The sequence below is a fragment of the Xiphophorus maculatus genome, chromosome 9, assembly GCF_002775205.1.
Source record: "Xiphophorus maculatus strain JP 163 A chromosome 9, X_maculatus-5.0-male, whole genome shotgun sequence".
In the NCBI taxonomy this organism is placed as follows: Eukaryota; Metazoa; Chordata; class Actinopteri; order Cyprinodontiformes; family Poeciliidae; genus Xiphophorus; species Xiphophorus maculatus.
This window is the reverse complement of record NC_036451.1, coordinates 8,839,995-8,862,228: the sequence shown is the minus strand read 5'-3', so window position 1 is coordinate 8,862,228 and position 22,234 is coordinate 8,839,995. Positions and strand designations below refer to the sequence as shown.

The window sequence follows — 22,234 nt, the reverse complement described above, 5'->3', positions numbered from 1 at the left end:
TTCTGTTCTTTAAGCTTAATGATAAAATTCATAACAGCTGTTTGATCCCTGACTGGATCAGTACATTTCCTGGTTCAATCAAAATTGGTATTTAAACAATTCCCTTTAGCTTGCTGTTCACATTTTGACAGATGAGACCAAGACAACACCAAGCAGTTGATCAACCTGACCTTGCCTTCAAACATGATGTTTTCAGACAAAAGTGACCACTGAGCTTAAAGTGTTACAGAATATCATCAGCAGGTTGCATTTCATGATGATCACTTTGTTGTGAACAGAAGAAGAAGAAGAAGGGTGGGATTCGTTACCGAAGCAAACAATAAGTCAACTAGTGAAAAGCTTGAGATGTTCTTGTCAAGCTGTAATAGATGCTGAAGAGCTCATGATTTGATATTGAAACATTTATCATTTTTTGGTGTGGCATAAACAACACTATTTATGCTTTTGTTTCAATGAATTGTTTGAGATGAGGAAACCACTATTGCATGTTTGCACTTAAATGCCCTACTTTCATTAGTGTCCTGCCAACTTTTCACGTTTTCCATAAATTTTACTCAAAAGGCAGATAGCCCTGACTTTTGTCAGTAGTGTATTTTATGATGTATTAAAAATCATGAAATATTGCTCATTTAACATGTAAACATTTTGTTTTTGTAAATCTTGTGTTTTATTTTAAATCTCCACCTCTGAAACTAATTAACTCAGCAGGCAAGTGTGACTAATCCAATATTTGTTGGATGTTGAAAGAAAGTTTAGAGAAGATTAAAATAACATATTTGTTCTATAAAGACAGTAATTAGACAATTGTGTTATACTTTCTGTTTTAAAATGTCATGAATCAGTAGACTGAATTTGAATGTTTATGAAAACTTATTTTTGTGCCAAATGCCATGCACCTCTACTTCTTTATTTAAGGGCTCAATGATGGGTATATTGCCTCTGCAGGAGCTTTTAAATCCGCTCTATTCTTGAAAATATTATTTATAAAGGAACTGAGATACTGCAAATGGAAACTAGAGAAACTTTAAATTCCCAAAGAACCCACACACACACACATACACACCGTCTGTTTTTGTTGTTTAAAACTAGCTTATTCAAATACATATACATTTAGCTCTGACTTACTCAAATACAAATTTTCCCAAATGGCCCAACTGTAAAATGGTGGCCACTTGACATGCATTTTGTAGAAGAAAAAGTAAGACAATAAGTATAAAATGAAGTTAAATTTCTATAACAGTTTTCGTATAAAAATCCCAAATAGAAAATGAGATAAAGGTAGAAATTAAAATATAAGACGTAAAAGACATTAAAAAAAACTAGAATGTATTGTTTGATATCTCTAAGAATAGTTTGGGGTGATTATTATTATATTAATCGTTTTTTTCAGTTGAACCTTATTTACCTTTTCAAGTTTCACAAGCATTTTCTTCATTCTCGAACAGGCTACAGTTACATTTTTCTATTGGCCTTTTTTATTCTCTTGCTCCAGAGCAGGTGAATTCCTCTAACTGTATTTAATAATCTCATCTAAATTATATCGGTTGTTCTTATTTAATCTTCCAGGAGGAACACACTACATTTCTTTCTTTCTGCGCATCATTTCTCCTGCAGGACCACTCTGCAGCTGCTTTTTCGTAAGGCTTTATCATTTCAAAGAATTGTTTTCGTCTCCGTCCTCTGACTTTCCACCCGTGCGGGTGTGTGACACTTCTGGCTGACGCCGGCAGGGTTTCCCCTGGTGTCTTACTGGAGATCGGCCGCTGTGAGCGCGCTGATAAGCTTCGCAGGAGGGGAGCTCAGCGTAGCAGCGGCAGGAGGCGCAGCCGCGGCAGGTGCGTCCTCCTCCTCCTCCTCCTCCTCCTCCTCCTCCTCCTGTTCAGCATCCTCCTCTTGACTCCGCCCTCCTTGCTGCTCGTTTCACGCTGCGAGGATTTAAGCGGGCCCGCCGGAATGGTGAGGGCTTTCTGAGACTGACAGATTTCAAAACTTGACGGGTTTCGGGTTTCGCAGGTAAGACAGCTTCGATTCGCACCCGGGGCGCGTAAAACAAGAGCACAACTGTAGTCTGCGTGGGAGTCCACGTTTAGCGATCTTCTCACTTTTACAACTCTTGATTCTGCGCTGCTTTCACAGCCTACACATTATATCACATTAGGGTACAGGACCTACAAGCGGAGTTTTGTTTTTGTGTTTTGCTCAGAGATGAACTCTGAAGCGGATTACGGAGGCTCCGGGAGCAGCGGCAACGGGAAGCTGCGCCAGTGGCTCATCGAGCAGGTGGACTGCGGGAAGTATCCCGGCCTGGTGTGGGAGAACGACGAGAAGACCATCTTTAGGATACCATGGAAACACGCCGGGAAGCAGGACTACAATCGGGATGAGGATGCCGCGCTTTTCAAGGTAAGAGACAGTGGGCATGGATGAGAATAAAACTGGCAACTTATTTAAATATTTAAGCTACAGACTGAATTTAAACTTATTGTTCGTTCATTTAGATTTAAGTTCTCTTTTAGTCACCTGTATAAATATTGATGCCCGGTTGTTCTGCGGAGTCTTTATGTATTATTTCATGCAGAATGTATAGACCTAAACATACAAGCAGCAAACTATAAAAATGAGCCAAATTCAATTCAGTTCAGGTACATTTAATTCACTACTAATAAGTGTTATAATTTCAAACAAGTCTAATTCATCTATCGAAATATAAAATAAAATAAATTCAGAAAAAAAGTCAACTGTATACATTGTAATTTTAACAGCAGATAAAATTAAAAATACTATTCAAATTTAATGTAAATGTAAGAAAAAAAAACATTATTTTACGAAAAAATAAATAAATAAAGTTTTCGAGTCTAATTACGCACTCATTCTCGCATTCCTGCGCTGCAACCATGTGAGATGTGACCCTCTGCTTATATATTGCTTTTTGCAATTTTCTCCCTGCGAATTGTCTGCAGGCATGGGCGCTGTTCAAGGGCAAGTTTCGGGAGGGGATCGACAAGCCGGACCCTCCGACCTGGAAGACGCGCCTGCGCTGCGCCCTCAACAAGAGCAACGACTTCGAGGAGCTGGTGGAGAGAAGCCAGCTGGACATCTCTGACCCTTACAAAGTGTACCGAATCATCCCGGAGGGAGCAAAGAAAAGTCAGTGACTCGAACGCCACCTATACATCAAACAGCTGCATGAGTTTAAATGGGAAAGGTGAAGTTAAATCTTTTCTGTGTCGCACGCAGGGCCCAGACCGGAGGACAGTCCTCTGAGCCCAGTGAGCTATCAGATGCACCATCCATACCCTTCCGTACCCACTCAGGTAATTTACATATGCATACAAAATGAGCGAGGCGGGGCCTCAGAGAGACGGCAGACAGTCTGCTGAATGAACCATGGAATGTTGTTCGTGCATGAATGAACTGAGAAACAACAGCTTTATGATGTGTTGAATGATGCTGAACAAACATTTGTAAAGGGAAGGTACTTTAAATAACAGTGAGGAAAAAAATGCATAAGCTAAAGCAAATTTTGAACACTTGGTTCTTTGAAAAACATGTTCGAAATGGATCGTTGAATCCAAAACATTTTAATAATGTAACCTTGTAAAGTCATGCTTGATAAACAAAGCTGGATGTATGTGTTTGTAGATACCACAGTACATGCCAAGCCCCGAATGCAGTTGGAGGGATTACTGCCCGGAGCAGCCGTCCCTGCCCGACCTGCCCTTTACTCAGTGTCCCTGTCCCCCTCGCAGCCTGCCATGGCAGACCCCATCCATGGAGAACGGTACGTCATTTCTATCTATAACAGCTGCATGAGACCTATCCGTTTTACATCCACTTTTTGACATGACAAGCTTGACTCCGTTCCTCTTTCTGCGCAGGATACCAGCTCAGAGCTTCCATTTACTCCTATGGCCCCACAGACAGTCAACCCTCGCCCTTCCCACTGGACGCCAGCATCAGATCAGCAGAGGCGCTCTCAGGTGCACATGATACACTTTCACTTCACCTTTTTCCCTCTCACGCCATGAAATCATAGGGTCATTGTAAAACAGGAAGCTATAAGGCAAAATGCTTCGTGCAGATTAAATTATGCCAAAAGAAGTTTTTTCCAGCCGTATTAAAGATTTATATGCACAGAAACAGATAATCATTATGTAATCATTCCCACCAATCAAAGGAAAGCTTTTCAGAGATGTAACCAAAAACATGACATTTCAGCAAGAAGTGAGCAATCTTTTCAGCCCCAGTGTAATAAGTGAAAATAAAGTTTCTTTAGCAATTAAGTAACATGTTCTTAGACACCCTAAAAGAAAATATGATCCCGGTAATCAGTTGCTAGAGATGCACCTACATAAATTTGACTATATTTAAAGGTATGATGGTTAAATTCTCAAACACATCAGGCCAAACTGTAATAAATTGAAATTAAAGGCTTAGTGCCATTTTGCAGGGCATTAATGTGAGAACAGGGTATCTAAGGTCTAAAGTATGACACAAATCTTGCAGCACAGATCCTGTTTCCTAAAAAGCAGAGTTTTGTCAATTTCAGGTGACCTTCTACCTAAATAAATGCTGTTTTTGATCCAACTACAGTTTTGAATCTGACTGTATAGGTGACAGAAGCATAAACAGGTTGAAAACAGGTCAGGTTTGTTGACCTTCTGTCGGTTTTCTTTCCTCGAACAGACTTCCGCCTCCATGTGTCAGTATATGTACGGGACACTCTGGTAAGGGAGGTGACCACCTCCAGTCCAGAGGGCTGCCACATCACCCCGAGCCCACCAGAGAAGCCCTACCTCTCGGGTGGTCCCGATGTGGTGCCGCTGCCTGTGGACATCCAGAGGAGGGTGGACGAGTGCCCGCCGAGTCCGCCATCCGGCCTGGAGAGCGGGGTCCTGCTGTGGATGGGCGCTGACGGACTCTACGCCCGCAGGATGTGTCAGAGTAGAGTGTACTGGCAGGGAGGCCCTTCAATGTACGGAAACAAGCCCAACAAGTTGGAGAGAGACATTGTCTGTAAACTTCTACATACACAGGACTACCTTACAGGTGAGACTTCAGAAAGCGTGATCAAACTCAATTACAAATGCTCTATTTTTTTAATAATGATTTGGGAAAAATATTTGTATTTTAATGAGGTTACTTTTAAAATGTTACATTTTTGTATCAGTTTATTTTTTGTTTTTACCCACATGGGGTTAAAAAAAAAAACTGCATTGAAATTCACACCATTTCCTATTTTAATCGAACAAAAGAGGCTATATTACCGAAACTATTGTGGCTTTTAATTAGAAAAGGCCATATTAAAGGGACAGTTTTGATTATGAAATCACATGAGTACCAAACTTGCAGCTCATTTACTGGAAAGGCCCCTTAGTAGCATCTCAGAAGAATTGTGGTGACCTTCTTCAAGTAGCTTTTCATGATAAGCTGTCAGTCACATGACTTTTTACAGAGCCACATCTTCCCCACCCACATGCACTGACAGCCCCAGCTGTGACTGACAACTAATTGTATTTGCATGCTTAGTGTGACCAGGACTTTCCATTCGATTTACCCCAAAATGTCATACCACTTCAAGAGAAATTCTGGTGAAATCATTTTGAGTCCTCAGACTTACTCCAGATAACAGAGCTATTAATAATAATGTAAACCTGCGTTGTTTCCCTTTCCCATCATCCAGAGATCCAGAGTTACGGGCTCCACGGTCGGCCGCTAAGTCGCTTCCAGGTCCTGCTGAGCTTTGGAGACGAATGTCTAGATCCTCAGAGACAAAGGCGAACCCTCACAGTCCAGGTGACTGCTAGATTCCATGTTTAAGAAATCTTACAATGGCTCTTTGTGTAAATATATGTTAGAAGACACTGTGATCAAAATAAAATCATAGTTTGATTTTTCAGTGTTATGTTTTGAAAGGTTTCAAAAAAGTAATGCTGAACTTTTAAGTTTGTTTTCAAAACTCAAAAATAGGACTTGAAAGTCTGCAGGAACTTCTCCATTGTCAAGATGCACATGTTTCAAATCTAAATTTAGATTTAGAAAAAGTTGCTAAGAATCAGCATCAGTCTGGTTCCTAACTTTAGGATTACCTCTCACATCTTTGATTTCTACAGCAGCATACGGTGTCAGAGATCTCAAAATGACAAGGAAGGCTATTTTTAGCACGGCTAGCCATTCTTATTCTATTAATCAACTTTTTTGGTAATTTGTAACATTTCTTGCTACAATCGCCTTTTCTATATGCAAGTTCAACAGCAACACAGTCAAGATAAATCTTATTAGTCAGAGAAATAAGAAAAATAATAGGATTTAAAAACAACTTGCTTTGACAAGTATTTAAATAATTGAGTATTTCTCACCATAAATTCAGCTTTTATGTGAGCAACTGACAGAAACATAGACATGCAGAAATATATGTTACAGTGCACAGGGATCCAGGTTGTATCTGTGATTGTTGTATATAGGAATGAGACTGTGTGTGTTTTCAGAGGAAAGAAAGACATTGAATTACCAAGTCTGTCGTAAATGGCAACAAAGTGCAACTTCCTTGAGCATTGTTAGCCTTGACAAATTAACAAACTCATCTCAGACTTTTACCAGTTTAAAATGGTACATTTATGCTGTGCTAGTCAAATAAAAAAGAATAATAACTCAAAGTGTAAAATGGAGCCATATTGAAGTGTTTTTCTCTCCTCTGTGTTTCAGGTGGAGCCGCTATTTGCTAGGCAGTTCCTGTTCTACGCCCAGCAGACTGGTGGGCACTATTACCGTGGCTACGAGCATCCCACAGTTACGGAGCATATAAATGCCACCGAGGACTATCCGAGAGCGATCACGCATCACCACAGCAGCAGCCTGCAGGAGTGAACCATGAGCGGTTTGAGTGACTGTGAAAAACTTCATGAAGCAACTGAAGCATTTAAAAAAAAAAACATGGCCGTGAAATCTCAGGGACAAACAAAAATGGTCGACTGTGTACATAAACTGAATATTGAGTTAGCCTTTGTTTACTTAGTTTTCAATTCTGTGTATGTGAGTGAATATGTGTTGGTGTGATAAAACCAAAAACTGCTGCGCTGTTTTATTTTAACCATACATTATTCATTTTAGGAAATTGAAACTGACAGCGGAGGTGATTGTACTAACGAACAAAAAAAACTTTTGTGCCTTAAAAGAATAGTGCAAAACATACATTTTATTTTGTAAGGTTTCAAAGGTACGAAATCCATCCTGAGATCCATGACGTGACTAGCACTTGACTAGCTTAGCGTAAAATTGGAAGCAAAAAGGTCTAGCCTGCTTAGAACTCCAGCAAAATCCACCAAAGAGCTACAAAATGTTTGATTCTTAAGTTAGAACAACAAAAAAAGAAAAGTATTGCTTTCTTGTTGGGCCAAACTTTTATTTCTGTTAGTTAGTAACTGCATCTAACTCACACTTTGAAATTATATTGTGAAACTGAGTATTATCGCTTTTTGTCGTAGAACCCAAAAAGATTTTAATTGTGTACTTTTACGCCTTAAACAAGTTGGAAAGTATTTTTTTACTGGTTACAAAAGGTCAGTGTTGCAATTTTTATGAGTAAGCTTACTGGCTTTACTTTTGTATTTTATTTACATAAGAAAAAAACATACATTCTGTTTGTAAATATCAGCTGGGGTAAGAAGCTGCAAGTTTTTTATTTTATTTAACAAACCTCTTGTAAATAGGAATTTTTGCTACATATATATATATATATTTTTGCTAGTGGACACTATTACTACTGTTTGTATAAGGAACTCAGGGAGCTAAGGGAGATAAGCTTCTTAACTTTTATTTTGTATCATAAATGTTTCACATCTGAACAAAGCTTGTTTTAATCTGAATGTATTTTGTCTTCAAGAATAATTTGTGTTTGTATATATATAAAAAAAGAAACAATAATAAAAAACAACAAGACACTGTGAGAAAGGCCATGCTCTCTTCATAATTGTGTGTGTTCTCCGGATAACGTCAGTACTATCTGTGCGTGGTTTGCACAGGAAGTGTGGTTCACATGCAGGATGACGCTGGTTAATCAAACTCCGGGTTATCGCAAACAGTACGATGACATCAAGAAGGGCGGAGAGAGAGAGGAAGAGGTTGGCCGCGCTTTCCGCGTAGAGCAGTGGAGAGAAAGCCTTCCTGACTTCTGCTAGCAGAAGTGTTTCCACTTTTATGGAAAACAATCGAAAAGAAACCACAAAAACATTTCTGTCAGCCGCAAAATAATTCAGAAGATGAGTAGGGAAGAAGTTGTCATCAGTTGAGGAGGTTAGGTTCCAAAAACAAGTCAGAGCAGGTTACTTTGGAAACCTGCTCTGTACACTTAGTACAACCACTTAGTACAGTGGTTGTACTAAAGCATGAGGAGGAAAACAGCTTAAATTATTTTCACCAAAATTTTATAACCTACCAAGAAAAAAGTCTCAACCTTTTTCTTGGTAGGTTATATAATGTACACACACTTTATGTGCACAAAATGTTCATTTGCAGCTAAACATTTTGTGGACACGTGCAAAAAAGAAGAAAAAAACCCATTAAAACTTCTATTTCCACCATCTTAATCAAATTGTTTGTCATTTTAATAAGCTAAGCTTTTTTTGCATAGGCTACCTTGTTGCATTCATATAAAACTATTTTCTCTTGTCAACCACATCTGCGCTGCTTCCACCTGCATCCTTTCACTCATAACTTGTGACAAAGTATTCATCTGCTCTAATCCCAAATGGACTACAAGAAAGTGAAAATGAGTCAACACAAAAGCGACACAACTCACCATTTTGTTGGGATATTTGTATAAGTGACAACTAAGGCCCTGTTTACATGACAATGCCACGACTGTAGACTGGAAACGTTCTGTAGCATGTTCAATAGAGCATTCGCCATACAAAAACACAAAAGTGTGAATGGGGCTCAAGAAAACAGCTTTTTTTCCCTAAACACAATGCAAAGTAGGTCTGTGTAAATGCAAACCAAAAATATTTGTAAACAATGATGTGGGTCATGTCATCTTGTGCACTCAAGCCCGATTTCTCCTCTGCACAGCACAGCAGCAATGGTGGAGCCCTGTGTTCTGTCTGTGCTGCTGCACCTTTTGGCTTAATGCCAAATGATCTCAAGAGGCATAGATTACATGTGCCAGATCATATGTGCACTTGTGAAAAACATGACTGGATCAGAAAGTTCACAAAAGGTTACCTGCCTTCTACAGGCTTGGTAAGTGCACTATCTCGTCCCCAGTGCTGTTGGAGTTGTCATCTGCAGGTGCAGGGGTGCCTGCAGGACATTATCTGAGGGTAGGCACAATACTATCACTGCACCTCACCCACAAGAGCACAACCACATCTCTAACATGTATCATGTGCATGTTGCACAAAACCAGTACAAGACAAAACCACACAAATACTGGCCACATGTGAGTAATACACATGGCACACAAAAACAGCAGATGTAATAAATAAGACAGACAAACAAAGTTTACCCATGTGATCCAGGGGAGGATGGCGATTCCCAGGTTCAGATGGTGTGTCTGAGATTTCCATAGGAGGAGGAGATGAAGAAACAATGTTTACCTAACTTCAACTCTTTTGGCAAAGTTTCAACTAGATTTAACATCTTCCGCACGGTAGATGTCACGTTCGGCTAACCGAGTGACCCGTCAGCTCTCCAGTTTGTAAAACCGCACCTGCTGTTGAACAGGCGATCATGCCAGAATCACACATGGTTAAAAGCCCAGGCGGGGTTCACTGGACCTCTCTAAAAACTACAGGAGGGTCAAAACTATGCTTATTCATTTTTAGCTAGCTTCACTACGTTGTCACGTTTAGCTTACAGAAAGAGCACCAAGACGCCAAATAAACAAAAGTTAGCTCACCAATAACACTGAGCTTTAGGACGTAAATGTGACCCTGCCCCATAGATTCTCACAGATGTGGGCTATGCACAAGATGTTTTGACATAAAAGACATTTTCTTTATCTCTTATATTAAAGACTTTTAGATATTATCAAAATCAAGTACATTTTTGGTTTTTACTTAAAGGAAAATCTCATGGTAAGCACTGTGGGTAAAGCCGTACAGCTGCAGGCATTATAATGTGCATGTGGAGTATTTTCCATCCGCAGTTGTGCAAACAGTAAATTTTTTTCGGATACGCAACAGAAAACATTTTAGGAAATGTATTAAGTAAAGGCTTGATTTCAACACAAGAATTGGCCCCTGATTCTCCAAAGTAGGATTGCTCTTGCAGCCATAGCTAAGATAATGATTGCTCATAAATATTCCACAGAACCTCACCTAATAAATGGCAAGACTAATCACCTTGCTAACCAGTTAACTTCACTCAAACAGAAAATTGTTGTCTTTCTGCTAACTGTGTTTTAGCACATATTTAAACTTTGCTCTTTCTTCTTATCAGCAATGAGAACAGTTTTCTTACGTACATTAAACAACAAATCTGCTCCAGAAAAACAGGTAACAAATGTGCTCCACAACCAAGTTGAGCCAAAACAAATCCTCTTTGATGCAATAAATTTCTCCATCTGCTCATTTACCCACTCACTATGAAGAAAACATCACGTCAAAGTAACTGTTTCTTTCATCTGGTGTTGTGATCTTTTCTCCTGAATGGAACAGAGGACAAAAAAATATTGTAAACAGAAAAACTCCCCCTTTTCACCTTTGTTACTGTAAACATAGCCGAGTGAGGAGCGGATAAGGTTTTAAGCTTTGAACCTATTTTGTGAATGAATCCGTGGGAGGAAAGAGAGCTAAGTTTAGAACACAGGCGATCAAAACAACTCTTGTCTGCATTGCATGGCCTTCCCCTATATGTAGATGGGGAAACCAAGTCAGAAAAAAAAAAAAAGGTTTGGGGTGTGTGAATGCAGACGATAACAGAAATCTGAAAGCAAATGACTGAGAAGAGCAATTTGTGGTTTGCACATTCAGAAGTTGAAATTTAATGGGTCAACCTCTGCAGCACATCCACTCTGCCCTCAAATAACCCCTCTCATCCAATCTGCCTCATGTGACCTGTAGGCGTGTTCTTCTCTCCTCTACACGACTTCAGCAAAAGAGATGCTTGCTTCGTGAGTCCCTACACCCACAACCATCTCTATCTGGGATTAAATAACTGTGTTTGGTCCCTCTCAGTAACGGCCCACACCTTCCCCACCCTGCATACGCCCTGAACCTACCCTTCTCTCCCGCCCTCCTTCAGAACCAGACGCTGACATGAGAAACGGCATGTGCAAGGTGATGAGCTGGAGCTTCAGAAATGAATAATGAAAGATGATCGTTTGAACAGATTTGCACACAAACCAACTGTCTGCAACCATGCATTCACTGCTGGTTGTTCAACCGAATGTGACATTTAGACATGAAGTTAAATTTAAAGTCTAACTGGAAATGCGTTTAGTCATCACGATTTAGTGAACATGACTTACAGAGGCTTTAGCCGAGCAGTATAACGGGAGAGAAATTGAGTTAAAAAAAAAACATGGTTGTCATAATCAGACAAACTAGGATTGAGTATTTAATCAACTGTTGATCTGCTAGGATTTTCCCACACACAGCCATCTCTGAGGTTTACAGCGAATAAACAGGCTGGAGATGATATAAAACAGCAGTAGCTCCAATAACCAATCAATTTAACAAAGGTATACTGTAAACACTTTCTAAAATACTATTATGAATTACAATAACAGAAAACCAGACTAACTAACTGGATGTTCTACCAGTCTGTGATAGCCAGTGTCCTCTTCTATCTAGTAACCTTCTATCCAAGAAGGACACGTCCAGACTGGACAAACTGACCAGGCGTGCCGGCTCTGTGGTCGGCATGAAGCTGGACTCTCTGGTGACGGTGGCAGAGGCGAGGACACTGAACAAACTGCTGGACATCATGAACGATAGCAGCCACCCTCTACACGCCGTCATCAGCAGCCAGAGGACCCTGTTCAGTGACAGACTGCTGCTTCCCAAGTGCCGGACCAATAGATTTAAGAACTCTTTTGTCCCCCATGCCTTCAGACTGTACAATTCCTCATTGGGGGGGGGGGATGTGGAAGGAGTAGTGACCCCTTGTATTTTTCTTCATACGTATCAGGTCAAACCACATAGTGCAATACGATATCACTGGTCAATCTATCTGCCAAATTCTTATATTTTTTTTGTGTTGTATTTATATTCTTATATTCTTTATTCCTATTCCGTTTCTTGCATAATTTAAGGTTTTTCTTGCATAATTTAAGGTTTTGGTTACTCACATTTAGTGTGTACCTTAGTATTTAATTTGTAATTTTGTATTCTTTTGCATTTTTGCTTACTGTGTGTTATCTTTGTTTTTTGCCTGGGAGCTGCTGGTAACTTCAATTTCCTGAGGGAGTCTTCCCAAGGGATCAATAAAGTACAAGTCTAAGTCTAAGTCTAACCAAGAAATGGAAACAGTCTACAATTCACTAAAGCTCACCAAAATGGGACAGAAAAAAAAAGACTGAAAACATGTCTCCTAATTCAAGAAGTCTTAATTTCAGCTGTTACACTCATAATAAAGCATAAGTCCATCCTGCCTTGTAGCAACAATTGTGAATGATGGTACTGGTGTGATGGTATGTTTCTTTTTTTCTTTTTGTTTTACTTTATACACTTTGGGCCTGTTACTGTATCACCTGAGTATTGTTGGTGACCAAATCTATTCCTTCATCGCCACACCTACCTTCTGAGGGCTATTTCACGGAGCTCAGCTTACCTCAAACTGAAAGGTGGCAAAAAGATTTACAAATAATTAAAAAAACTTTTTTTGACATCTTGATTGCTTCAACATGACAAAGAGATGCTACTGGAGATCTTTTCTATAAGGACAGTGGAGACGGTACAGTCATGATCTGGAGGTTCTCTCTTCTGGGCATCTGTCTTTGTCCAGCTGCTCAGACCACTCAGTTCTTCTGGTTCAAATCTACTCTGAATACCAAGAATCTGAACCAAACACGGAAAAGCAGCATTCAGTTTTTATGCTCCACTATTCTGGAACAAAGCCAGATTCCAGAAAGAATGTTGAAACCCTGAGTTCTTTTAAAGAAAGAAAGACTAAAACCCAATTTGTTTGGAGTTTCTTTCCATTAATATTAAGTCAAACATTAATTTTAGTCTGTATTCCAACTTTCTTTCCTTTATGTTACTGCAATATGTTCTTTTGTTTTCATCATACAAAGCACTTCGAATTATCTTGTTACTGAAATGTGGTTTCCAAATAAACTTGCTTTGACTTGAGGTGTTTGTGCATTGATGACTGCGGTTTTTAAACCACCTACCATATAAGGACGTTTTTCAGGACGATACTGTCCTTCCGATTCTTCATCCTGGATGTCCTGCTGATCGCCACTGGAGACTTTTGGAGATCGAGACCAGTTGTAGACCATAGATGTCCTTTGTGAAGCCACTTCTAACACGGTGGAGGAGCAGTGTTCTCTCTAGCCAACTGGACACTCGCATCAACCAAACAAATGTATATGTAATCATCGACAGAGTACATTTTTAAAACTTTTTCTTTTGGTTTTAAATAACAGCTGATGAACAGCTTGTTTTAGTTCAAAGGCTGTTTTTAATAATTTGCTTCCTCCATTTGGTTTTAGAACAGTTTTTTAAAAACATCTAAATTAATATGCTATTTATGCTCGTGATATGCGTAAACTTCTAGCTGCACAATATGAAAGACTCATGTTGGCGAAAGTTTAAAGGCAAAGCGATAAAGATGTCAAATCCTAGCAACTCGACCTTCAACAGATATTTTTATCTGACAGACCGTCCAACTTCAAACCATTATGGAGTGTAGGTTTCTTTTATTAATGCAAATTATAAACTACAGCAACTTTTTATCCTTTAAATAAATCCTGATTTGGACCCTAGTGTGGTCTGAGAGGAGACTCTGCATCCAGCCAATGATCCAGTGCTTTCTCAAACACTCAAGATCCCCACATGAACTCATTTATAGTCAGGCATGATTAGCATAACCAACAGAGATGGGACTGTCCTGCACAGTAACAATGAAATCCACTCATTTAGTGTCTTCAAGATTAGATTTACAGACATTTGTGTTTATCATAGTAAAGCAGAAATTGAAAGTGATGCAGAGGAAAAGAAAACAGATATGAGTAAATGATAAAGCTATAAGAGAGCAGATAATAGCTGCAGTATTAGATGACTGCACACAGGTTATTACAAGACGATGCAGGGTTGTGGAGAAGAAGGTGGACTGAGATTATCTCTTGATGGGCTGGATGTTGGAAGGCTGGAAGCAGGTGAGCTGGAGCTGCATGCTGCTCTTAAACTTGTTCAGCAGCTCCTCTAGTAACCTGGAGACCAAAACAGACACAAAATGTGTGAAATCAGTCTGTAAACTGTTACGCATTTACAGAAACGGTGTTTGAATTGAACTCACTTCTTATCAGCCCCGCTGTGCAATTGAGGGAGCGAGTCCAACGCCTGCTTGAAGCTGGCGCTGAAAAAAAACAACACATTTTATAAAAAAAAGTTAAGTTTACTTAAACTTTATTACCAGAGAATACAGTTCAGGGCGAGTCTATGCATGTATCCTGACATGCACACTGACCTACTTACATGAACACACAAGACACACCACACAGCAAGCACACAACAGAACCAGATTACTTTCACTTCCTTTCCAGAACCCACCAACTAACATAAATAGGGATTGTAGGTGAGGGATGTGCGACTGTTAGGATTTATGCCTGTGACATGCAAGGCTATAAATCACTGGCTATACATGTTTGAGGGCTGTACTCACTTGCTATCAGGGTTTAGGTATGCGGCCACTGCGTCTCTCAGGGCGCTGAGCTCGAGTCGAGCCTGGATGTGAAGCAGGGAGGGGTGAAGGATGGTGGTGAGAGGTTAGGTTTGAAAAAAAAAAAAAGAACAATAAAAGCCAGCGAACATGAAATCTAGCCATCATGGCCAACTGACAGCAGTTAGCAGATGAACTGAAATGTGGCATTATCAGAAACGACTGGTGGATCCCCCCACAAATGTGGTGTTGACTTATGAGTCAGGGTCTTACTATATGACTGACAAACAGCTAAACCTGTGTTTGTGAGAACGTGTGTGTATTTTAGTGTGTACCTGCAGGGCTCCGTTCTTACTGAAGGATGACACACATTGCATAAGGCGACACATCTCGTCCGCTACAGATTCCACAATTCTTGACAAAACCCGGGAAACCAGGTCCTTTGAGACGGTGAAGACCTGTTGCAGAAAACGTTGAGTTTCATAAAGAAGTGGAGACAAAAAAAGAGTTTGTGGTGTATAGGGGAAGGAGGGCCAGTGGGTGTGGGCAAGAGCGTTTGTACCTCAGCGTGGACGGCTATGATATTTACAAGAGCTTCCTTGAGGTAGTTCCTTACACCTTTGGGAGAAGGCAGTAAAAAGTGAAAATGGGATACATTATGCAAAATATTGCAAAAACAATTAATACAAAAATGAAAATAACATACATGAATTAAAACACATAAATAAACTGATATAAACCATTTTATTGCAGCACTAGCTAGATGCTTAGGGTCAATATTCTGCTGGAAGGTGAAGCTTTACCAAAGTCTAGTCTCTAGCAGTCAGGATCAGGTTTTCTTCCAGGACTGCTGTCATTTTTGCTTCAACCATCTTGACATTAACCTTGACATTAAGCAGGACTTTGGTCCTGCTTAATGAAAGCAATCCCACATCATAATACTGCACCCCGTCGGACGGTGTATTCAGGATGACTTGCCGTTTTATTTTATACCAAACACAGCATTTCGCACAGAAGCACATTCATAAATCCTTGTTTGGCATGTTTCTTACATGGCTTGTGGCTGGCTGCCTTTCACCATTAGTTTTACTGTAACCTAAATACCAGATCTATGCTGTGCATGACTAATAATTGTCAAAAAATTCCATCTGAACAGTGGATCTCTTGAACTCCTCCAGAGTTTCCATGGGCCTCTTGGCTGCTTCTATGAGTAATGCACTCTTTTCAAATTCTGTTAGATCAGATGGACACCTGTGTTTTTTGGGTTAACAGTTGTTTCATTCTCTGTTTTTAGATGATGATATTCATCTAAAAATATGAATATTTTTAAATGAATATCCACAGAATATCACAGGACAGAAAGGTTTGCAAAAGTTTGTTTTAGTCAAACAGATCACTTTAGGTCATTGTTAGGATAACCAAACCTTACTTTAAACTTCTATACAACTTCATCATTGATCTGTTTTATAGATTTCATTATATTTCATTTTATTTTGTAGTTTTAGAGAAAACAAGGTTGAATACAAGTGTTTTACATATAGTTTTTGTAAACTATGTCCAAAACCATGTATTACACCTTTTCTTTCACTTCACATGTATGAGTTGCTTTGCATTGAATTGTCATATTAAAAAAAATCTGTAAAATACATCCTTATTTTAATGTTGTTACAAATGTGTAAAGCATATAGAAATATGATTTATTTTTGCAAGGTTCTGTATTTGGCAGATTCTTCCCAAGCAAGTACTGAGACTGAATTTTATCATTTAAAATTATTTAAGCAAATGTTCTTTATAGCTATGCACTGCAGGAAGTTGCAGGGACGGTATTGTCACAACTATCTTCTAGCAAAGTAACTCAGTAAAGAACAACAAAGAAAGGATCAGAACTATCTCAATATCTAAGACCCTTACACTGCTTTTACCAGTTATTTTGGAACTTTTGTGCTAGGTCTCCTCTGAGGTTAAAATACTAATATATAAACCCCACAGCAATGTTCCACTTTGTTACTCACAAATAGAATAAAAGTTAGAAGAAAAACACACATTGCACTTTAAAGATTGTAGTTGCTGAAGAAGGACAGTTATCAGTTTCAGTAAGAGCCAATGAAAGTAGAGTTACTCAATATAGAATCTTACGATGGCGATAATGTTGGTAAATATTGAGATGATGATTTTAGTTGTGATATACGCCTATTTTATTTAATTTCTTCCTCATCTGCTGCTTTTCACCAGCAGTTTTGTGAGGAGTACCAGTCTGTTCTGCAGCAAAGCCCCCCACAACATGAAGCTTGCAAGCTTTCATTTTTCCCTTCACAGGTAGCAATGGCCAAGCAATTAAATTTTCCTCTGATCAGAGCAGAGGACATATCTCCATAAATTACTGTCTTTAACCAAAAAGCATTTGCAACCGTCAATCTATCTTTTTATGTTACTTTTGCAGTAATGTTTTCTTCCTCTTCGAGTGGCTTTCCAGCTAATGCTGAGGAAAGACATGTTTCACTTTGGAAAACGACTTTCCGTTTAACTTCAGCTAGTATCTTCACAGGGCCTTATGGTTTTGTTCTGAGGTTGATATGTTTCACACTAAAACGTTCATATCTGGGACACAAATGGTGATGCGTTTACAAAGCCATGATGTCATCATGTGGGCTTCCCCAACCTATTTGAATGCATAGTAATCTATGTATATGCAGACTCTTGACTGAGGAAAATTACTCTCTTATTACTAACAATTTTGGTAATCAAACTTACCTAAAATACAAAAATTTCAGTGTCATTTATCCTCAGTAAGTGGGGAAAAAAGGGTTTATACCCTGTATGTTACCTAGGTTTAACTACATTCCTACATTAGACTGTTTTGCTCTGGTTAGGCATGCAGAATTGTTTTGGAAACATTTAATAAAGCCCTTAAAAGAAGATTTGTAAATATCAGGTATTCAGTTGACTTACCGTACATTAGTTTGTACTGACACACAGTTAATAAAAAAATACCTTAGTTTACATTTGGATCCAAATAATCTTACGTTTGAATCACCAGTCCACATGTGACCAACTGAGATAATTTAGCTTTGAATGCATTCATTTTTCTCCAAAAGGAGCAAAAACAAGCAGCCAAATATGTAGAAGCAATGCATAAGAAGCTGCAACTGCAATGGTGTTTTTGCCAATTTTTTTTTTTTTTTTTGAGGAAGATTCAATGCGGTTTGGGGCCGGGGGTTAATGTGCAAATATGGTAGGTTGAAAATATAACATCCAGTGAACTCTGACAGCGAAACAGCCAAATGCAGCAACAGAAAGAAAGTACTGAAACCGGATTTTTAATGCCTTGCAGCACCCCACACGCTTACAGGAGTCCCACACAAAGAGCAACAAGTGAAAGTCTCATATCCTAGAACGGTGGTTTAGTGTCCAAAATGTTCCGCTTTCACATGTGGCCCAGGCATACAAACTCTTAGAGGCTGCAAAAAACCAGTGCAGGGCCCAACTTGTCATTAGGAAATTTTGTGTGATAATCTGCCTGCATCCCACCTAAAATATTCAATAGACTCATGCTGTCATAGCCTGTGTTTAAGGTAAACCACGTATTTTACATTCTCATTCCACCTGAGTTTGGAGCTCATCTGGTAACAGAAATGTCAAAGTAAACCTTTGCAAACACCCACAGATCCAACATAAAGGCCATCAGAGCTTCAGACAGAGCAGCAGAATGATGTTTACAGTAAGCCATCAAAGACTTGTACTCCACACATGACACATGTGAACCACAAATCTACAGATCAGAGCACAGACGACAAGTTCTCATGCTACATGGCTCTTGGCGGCTCATGAATGATGCTGGGTCAGTTGGTGGTTGCTCTGGGTGAATTCCCAACTCTTTTAATCCTGACTTTTATCAAACCAAAGAAGCTTATCTAATACCTGAAGGTGTCTGGCAGTCTCTCCAGTCGAAGTATCCAGCATACATGCCGGGCTCCAAGGAACCGGCGATTGGATCGGCTCGTCTCTCAATGTAAGCTTCAAAAAGTTTGCCGTCCAACTCCCGAATGGCGTCTACACTCACCTGCAAGGTTACAGACAGATGGAAATGAACTAAAACCAAAGCTATGTTCACAGAGCAGGTCTAGATGCTCAATTCAGATATTTTTGTGGAAATCAGATTTTTTTTTGTGTGGTCATTCTTAACACTGAATGACGCAACTGCAATTAAGGCTCTTGTGTGAATGGTTTACAAACCTAAAGCGACCTGCATGAGCAGAAGAAGAACATTAATGTCTTTGTGCATTGTTTCTAGAAGTAATAATACATGCTGCACACTGACTATGGATCAATTTTAAAGTTGAAGTTCAGCAATGGAGTAGACAGTATTATCACAAGATCATAAGACAAAAGAAAGCACAGCAAATAGCAATGATCTGTCATGGAAGATTGACTGCAACCTCTGTAGAGAAGTCTATTTGGATGTGTAGATGGAGCTAGAAGTTGGGTGACTATGATCTGATGCGCTTTACAAAGACTTATTTTATATTTTCATATTTTATCATTTTTAGCCATTGTGTATGTTATGATTTATCATGTTGGCTTCTTTTGGTGCAGAATTATGATATAATGAGACATGACAGTTCAGACTGCAGATGCTTTGAAAATAATCGGATATAGATCAGATTTAGTACCACATACTGAAGTGATTGATTCATATTGAGAGATCAGAATTGGAACTTTCAGAGAAGAAGTCAGATGGGTCATATTTGCCTACTTTGTGAATGTAGCCATCCCCTCCTTTTGCTCTAGAGCAGTGGTTCTTCAGGAACTGATGTCCTGCATGTTTCAGATGCGTCTCTGTTCCAGCACACCTGGTACAAACGATTGCATGACCTCGTCTGAATGCCATCAAGAGCTACAGAAGCCTGTTAATCACCCACTTAAATCAAGTTTGAAGCAGCAGGAAGACATCTAAACCATGCAGGACAATGGTCCCTGAGGATCATGGTTGGTAACCACTGTCCTGAAATTTCACGTATAAAGTATTATACTTTATTTTATGTAGGTACACATAAAATATGTGTTTTGCAGATTGTAAAATGGGTATAAAAAAACACACATTAAACTGAAACCAAGCTTAAATGGGAGAACTGCGTCTAAACAAATCTCACACAGCATTCCTGCCGATTTGAGCTCTGTACTTTGACTGGGCCAAAACAACAACTGGATCCTTTTTAGTGATTGTGTTGTAGATTTTTTGCTATAATTGAGATCAGTGTCCAGATAATTAACCAGTTTGGACCAAGCTTCAGCTGTTGGACAAACTACTGCTGGAATGCTACGGTATACAGACTGAATGACTGCAATTTACCCAGGACTGCAAATCAAACCCACATCATCTCTTTTTCACCACTATGCTTGACAGGTGGTACGAGGTGTTTGCCGTTTGGTTTTCTCCAAACATTACACTGCAGTTCATTCAATGCAACTTTGCAAACTAAAGTCGTCCTACTACATTCTTTTTTAGAAAACATGGATTTTCTCCTTCAAATATTCCAATTTCTTTGTTAGTTTTTTATCATGAGATTAAAGATTTAACCAAACTTTGGGGTGGATTTACTGGAATCAAACAATTTGCACATGTCTAAAATGTTGTCCATCTTCTCAGTGTTTACTGTTTGACTTCAAATAGTAGGGAGTGGCAACATAACAACAGTGTCTTACCTTACACTCCCACCATCCATCCTGCCAAAACTGCCCGTTAGTGGAAGTCAGATTGATGATGATAAAGTGATGAAAACTTTGCTGCTACCATTTCATTTTAAATCCCATTGAAGCCATAAAAGTGTACTTAGTTTTTCAAACAGCCATTGCTTTTTAGTCTTATTGTTTGATAACTAATCAGTGTGAAATGTGTTGTGTTTTGTAAATTGAAACTTATATTAATGTTACTTCCTAATTTTTACTTCTGAAACAAGTGAAATAACATTTTATCTGCAAATGCGTTCTAATGACTAATGCTAAACTATCAAAATTTATATATGTGACCTGTGCATTTTATTAAGTTATTTTTGATCAGAGATATGCTAATGATGATAAAATTCTACACAGAGCAACAATCTTATTCCAGATGCAAGTTGGGATTTTCAGAGCACTTTCAGAGCTATTTTAACCTTTAAGAGCAGTCTAACACCCATATCATTTTAACATCTTAATGAGGTTCTAACTCAAGCTTTCAAAGAAAATAATGATCAACTGTTTTTACTGGAAAACCAACCGAACTTTTATTTTCTTTGTGATTCAGCCATTAGTCATTGTGAGCCACTGTGTGACTGTGTCTGAGTGAGTGAAGAAAAAGTGGTGAAAATGTGAAAATGAGCTTTAAAGACAATGACATTGACCTTTTTTGATTAAGAGTCATCACTCTGCTGAGAAACAGAACCTCATTGATCAGAGCTTTGTTGCTACAGACACCTCAGCAAACCACTTAAAAGAATAACAGCATGAATGTATGAGTACAGAGCACTTATGCTGCAGTTGATGCCTATCCTAAAAAGGAGCCACGGTTTTGGTTACTGACCCGGTTGATTTTCTCTGTCCCTGTCAAGCCGTGCTTCTCGAAGTGGTCGGCCAGGTTCAGGAAGGTGTGCCGTTCCAGGTATTGGCAGTTACTCAGGATGATCAACAGGCGCTGCTCCTATGCACAAAACAATCCCAAATTTTAACTTCCATGTTCTACAAAGAAGATAAAACATTTACTTTACACTAAAATTGGAACATTTTACTCACTTTTCATTCATCTATCTATCAATCTATATGTATCTATCTGGATGAAATGAATCGGTACTTATTTTTTAATAATACAAGATTTGTTGTTTTGTATGCAAGATTATACAGGATAATCTTGCATACAACAAGCAAGATTATCAACTCAATAAAATCTCCCTCCCTCATTTGTTTTTAATTTTAATTTCCACAAACTCACAATAACCTTCCAAAACAGTAAAAATGGATATACAAATTTATTAAATAACCAAAACTAGTTCTTAGAAACAGAGAGATGACTGAGTGATAAGCTTGTAGTGTGTCAACCACGAAATGTGGCGTCACTCGCAGCACGTTTGTTTTTCATGCTCCAGCGATAAGAGCCTACAGTGGGCTACAGAAACCTGATATCTATTAATGGCTGTCTGGTTTACATCCTCACATGCTTTTTAGCAAGTCGTACTCAAAACAAAAACACCAAAATATTGTATGAGTGAAATCCGTCTCGACTCTGGTCAATCACCAGAGCTCCGCTGCCAAACTCCCGCTGCTCACATCGGGCTGGGGAAACCCCTTCTGCACCTTGCTCCATTTCCCTTTACCAGAAGCACCCCGTACCCTGCTCTTCCTCCCAGCCGCCTCCCCTGCATTTTACCCCTCCACCAAC

General features: G+C 39.1%; 2 protein-coding genes across 2 annotated transcripts in view; one reads left to right on the top strand and one right to left on the bottom strand.

Moving 5' to 3' along the window:
• Positions 1 to 1,933: 1,933 nt before the first annotated feature.
• LOC102225797 (interferon regulatory factor 4) lies at positions 1,934 to 7,931 on the top strand. The gene is made up of 9 exons (XM_014469981.2): positions 1,934 to 2,013; positions 2,204 to 2,403; positions 2,961 to 3,147; positions 3,238 to 3,314; positions 3,643 to 3,781; positions 3,879 to 3,980; positions 4,687 to 5,049; positions 5,684 to 5,796; positions 6,706 to 7,931. Exons 2-9 carry the CDS (start codon positions 2,206 to 2,208, stop codon positions 6,865 to 6,867), a joined length of 1,341 nt encoding a protein of 446 aa, XP_014325467.1. The 5' UTR covers positions 1,934 to 2,013; positions 2,204 to 2,205; the 3' UTR covers positions 6,868 to 7,931.
• Positions 7,932 to 13,841: 5,910 nt separating this feature from the next.
• The window catches only part of exoc2 (exocyst complex component 2), a 50,762-nt gene continuing 42,369 nt past the window's right edge, over positions 13,842 to 22,234 (bottom strand). The window contains exons 22-28 of the mRNA XM_005802300.2: positions 21,383 to 21,499; positions 18,742 to 18,883; positions 15,386 to 15,441; positions 15,159 to 15,281; positions 14,827 to 14,888; positions 14,461 to 14,520; positions 13,842 to 14,374 (exon numbers count right to left, since the gene is read on the bottom strand). Coding sequence (XP_005802357.1) covers positions 14,281 to 14,374; positions 14,461 to 14,520; positions 14,827 to 14,888; positions 15,159 to 15,281; positions 15,386 to 15,441; positions 18,742 to 18,883; positions 21,383 to 21,499 — 654 coding nt within the window. The 3' untranslated portion in view covers positions 13,842 to 14,280. The remainder of the gene's footprint in view (positions 14,375 to 14,460; positions 14,521 to 14,826; positions 14,889 to 15,158; positions 15,282 to 15,385; positions 15,442 to 18,741; positions 18,884 to 21,382; positions 21,500 to 22,234) is intronic.

Coding starts and splice junctions, on each gene's coding strand:
- LOC102225797 (XM_014469981.2), top strand. CDS start 2,206: ATGAACTCTGAAGCGGATTACGGAGGCTCCGGGAGCAGCGGCAACGGG. Junction 5,050..5,683: donor TACACAGGACTACCTTACAG/GTGAGACTTCAG, acceptor CCCATCATCCAG/AGATCCAGAGTTACGGGCTC. Junction 5,797..6,705: donor GGCGAACCCTCACAGTCCAG/GTGACTGCTAGA, acceptor TCTGTGTTTCAG/GTGGAGCCGCTATTTGCTAG.